The sequence below is a fragment of the Cucurbita pepo genome, chromosome LG12, assembly GCF_002806865.2.
Source record: "Cucurbita pepo subsp. pepo cultivar mu-cu-16 chromosome LG12, ASM280686v2, whole genome shotgun sequence".
In the NCBI taxonomy this organism is placed as follows: Eukaryota; Viridiplantae; Streptophyta; class Magnoliopsida; order Cucurbitales; family Cucurbitaceae; genus Cucurbita; species Cucurbita pepo.
In genome coordinates this window covers 3,447,999-3,450,518 of record NC_036649.1, presented here as the reverse complement: position 1 = coordinate 3,450,518, position 2,520 = coordinate 3,447,999, and the positions used below count along the sequence as shown (strand labels likewise).

The 2,520-nt window shown below is 36.9% G+C and overlaps 1 protein-coding gene across 1 annotated transcript; it reads right to left on the bottom strand.

The window, feature by feature from the left end:
- Positions 1 to 619: 619 nt before the first annotated feature.
- LOC111806334 lies at positions 620 to 1,894 on the bottom strand. The gene is made up of 2 exons (XM_023691597.1): positions 1,009 to 1,894; positions 620 to 688 (listed from the first exon to the last, which is right to left on the bottom strand). The coding sequence occupies exons 1-2, from the start codon at positions 1,841 to 1,843 to the stop codon at positions 654 to 656; spliced, it is 870 nt and encodes a 289-aa protein (XP_023547365.1). The 5' UTR covers positions 1,844 to 1,894; the 3' UTR covers positions 620 to 653.
- Between the last annotated feature and the right edge of the window lie 626 nt (positions 1,895 to 2,520).

Sequence of the window (2,520 nt, the reverse complement as noted above, 5' to 3'; positions counted from 1 at the left end):
GATAAACAGCCGTTAAAATGCACTCTCCCCAAAAATTAAGTGGAACCTGTGACTGAAAAAGAAGAGACCTAGCTACATTTAGGATATGGCGATGCTTGCGTTCTACGACTCCATTTTGTTGTGGAGTATAGACACAAGTGCGCTGAAATTCAATACCACAAGAAGTAAAGAATGGTTGCAAAGATAGGAACTCAGTCCCATTGTCTGATCGAACTATCTTGATAGTAGTATGAAATTGAGTTTGAACGAATTTAACAAAGTTCATTAACAAATGATGTACTTCTGACTTATGTTGCATTAAAAAAACCCAAGTACATCGAGTAAAATCATCAACAATAGTGAGAAAAAAACGCAAACCAGAATGGGTAGGAATTTTATGTGGTCCCCAAACATCACAATGTATCAGATCAAAAGCAGAATGGGTTGTTATTGAACTTCTTGGGAAAGACAACCTAGTTTGTTTTGCTAACGGGCAGATACTACAATTATGAGAATAACTCGCATTATTAAGATGCAATTGATCAGCTAGAAATTTAAAACGAGAAAAGGAAGGATGACCTAGGCGTAAATGCCACAAATCAGATGACTGAGATACTTGATGAGCTGAAGATTTGATTGGAGATGAAGAAATATGATAGAGACCTCCAAATTGTTTACCCGAGCCAATCATCTTCCCCGTAGCCAAGTCCTGCATAACACAAGAATCAGGATAGAAGGTGACATAACATTTCAAGTTATTGGTAAGTTTGCTGATCGACATTAGGTTTAAATTGAATGAAGGCACACATAAAACGTTGTTTAATTGAAGGTTAGGGCTAAGAGAAATATTGCCAGTATGTGACACACGTGCTGTCTCTCCATTAGGCAAATTTATTGCAGACATGATGGCAGCCTTTGGTTCAGTCATAACAGAAGATTTTGATACTATATGATCCGTAGCTCCACTATCGAGAATCCATGAATTAGAACTCGCAGAGTTAATAGATAATGTAGATATGGGAAACAAACCTGCAACATTGATGTGATTGTCAGAATTACCAGAAGGGTGATGATTGATTGCAGATAAGGCTTGTGCTATCTGTCGTAATTGCTCAGAAGAAAAATTTGGAATGGAATTAGGTGACTGTTCTTCTGTATTCAACTGTGAAACATCGGCCATATTTGCAGATGATCGATATCCACGGTTATTGTGTTGATTGTCTTGTCTTGTCCTTCCAGAATTATTTTTCTGTCGACACCGATCTTCTGTATGGCCCCTTCTATCACAAAACTTACAGTGAAACTTAAGAATTCGACACTCATTAATTGTATGACCACTTTTATTGCAGTGTTCACACAATTTGTCCTTGGCGAATTTTGAATATATTGTTTTCTTTTGCACTGCTGATGCAATCGAGATTTTCTCAGTAGGTTCGGAAGTTACCTGACGCTGCATCTCTTCTTGTACAAGTAATGAATAGGCTTGCCTCACATTAGGTAATGGAGACATCATCAATATGTTAGATCTCACCGTTTTATAAGACTGATTAAGCCCCATGAGCAATTGCATCAATTTGTCTTCTTCGCGTTGATCAATATGTATTTGACGTTGATTACAGGTAAATGGTGTGCGGTACGCTTCCAGTTCATCCCAAAGTGCTTTGAGCTTGGTGAAATATGTTGACAGCGCCATGGTTCCTTGTGACATCGTTGCTATCGAGTTTTGTATTTGAAAAATTGCTGGAGCATTCTTTTGTGAGAATTGATCGTGAAGATCAACCCACACTTGATGAGCTGTCTTGGCGTGAATAATGCCTTTAGCGATATCTGCTTCAACGGAATGAGTTAACCAAGATATTATCATACTGTTGCACTGATTCCAGAGTTCGAATTCGGTTGAATTTGCATCTTGGGACGGTTCCTCAATTGTGCCATCAATGAAGCCAATTTTCTTCTTGGCAATAAGAGCATGCATAACTGATTTACTCCAGGATTGATAATTTGCTCCATTTAATTTGATTGGAACAAGTGAATATCCTGGCTGATCAGAGTGATGAATATAGTACGGATGTGTTAAATCAACATCCGAAATTTTGAAGCTGGATTTGGCTGATTCCGCCATAAAGGAAATTTTGATATTTAAGAACACCAAGATCGGTGCTCTGATACCATGTTAAGAATGAGAAATAGAAATAGAATTGGGATCGAAAGTATGATCTTCATTCAGGTTTACCACGTTTATATAGGATACAAACTATCAACTAATACCTAAAAATAGAAAAAATATATATCTAACTAAATCTGATAAATAAATAAAATATACCGTTAATCAAATCTATACTAACAACTCCCTAAATATCTGAGATATATTCTAACTAATTATCACCGCAAAATATCCTCTTAATAACTTAGTAAGTGACCCCACTATTTGGGTCAAGGAATGTAAATGCATGCAACTCATGATGAGGAACGTATCATTAAACTATCATAGGGGTGACCTCTAGTCCGGATAAAATTGGATGTGTAGTATTTTTCTACACA

What these genes read in the sequence shown, in the direction of transcription:
- LOC111806334 (XM_023691597.1), bottom strand. Translation starts at nt 1,843, where the DNA reads ATGATAATATCTTGGTTAACTCATTCCGTTGAAGCAGATATCGCTAAA. An exon ending in CAATCACATCAATGTTGCAG is followed by an intron (nt 689 to 1,008) that starts GTTTGTTTCCCA and finishes TGTGTTATGCAG; the next exon opens with GACTTGGCTACGGGGAAGAT.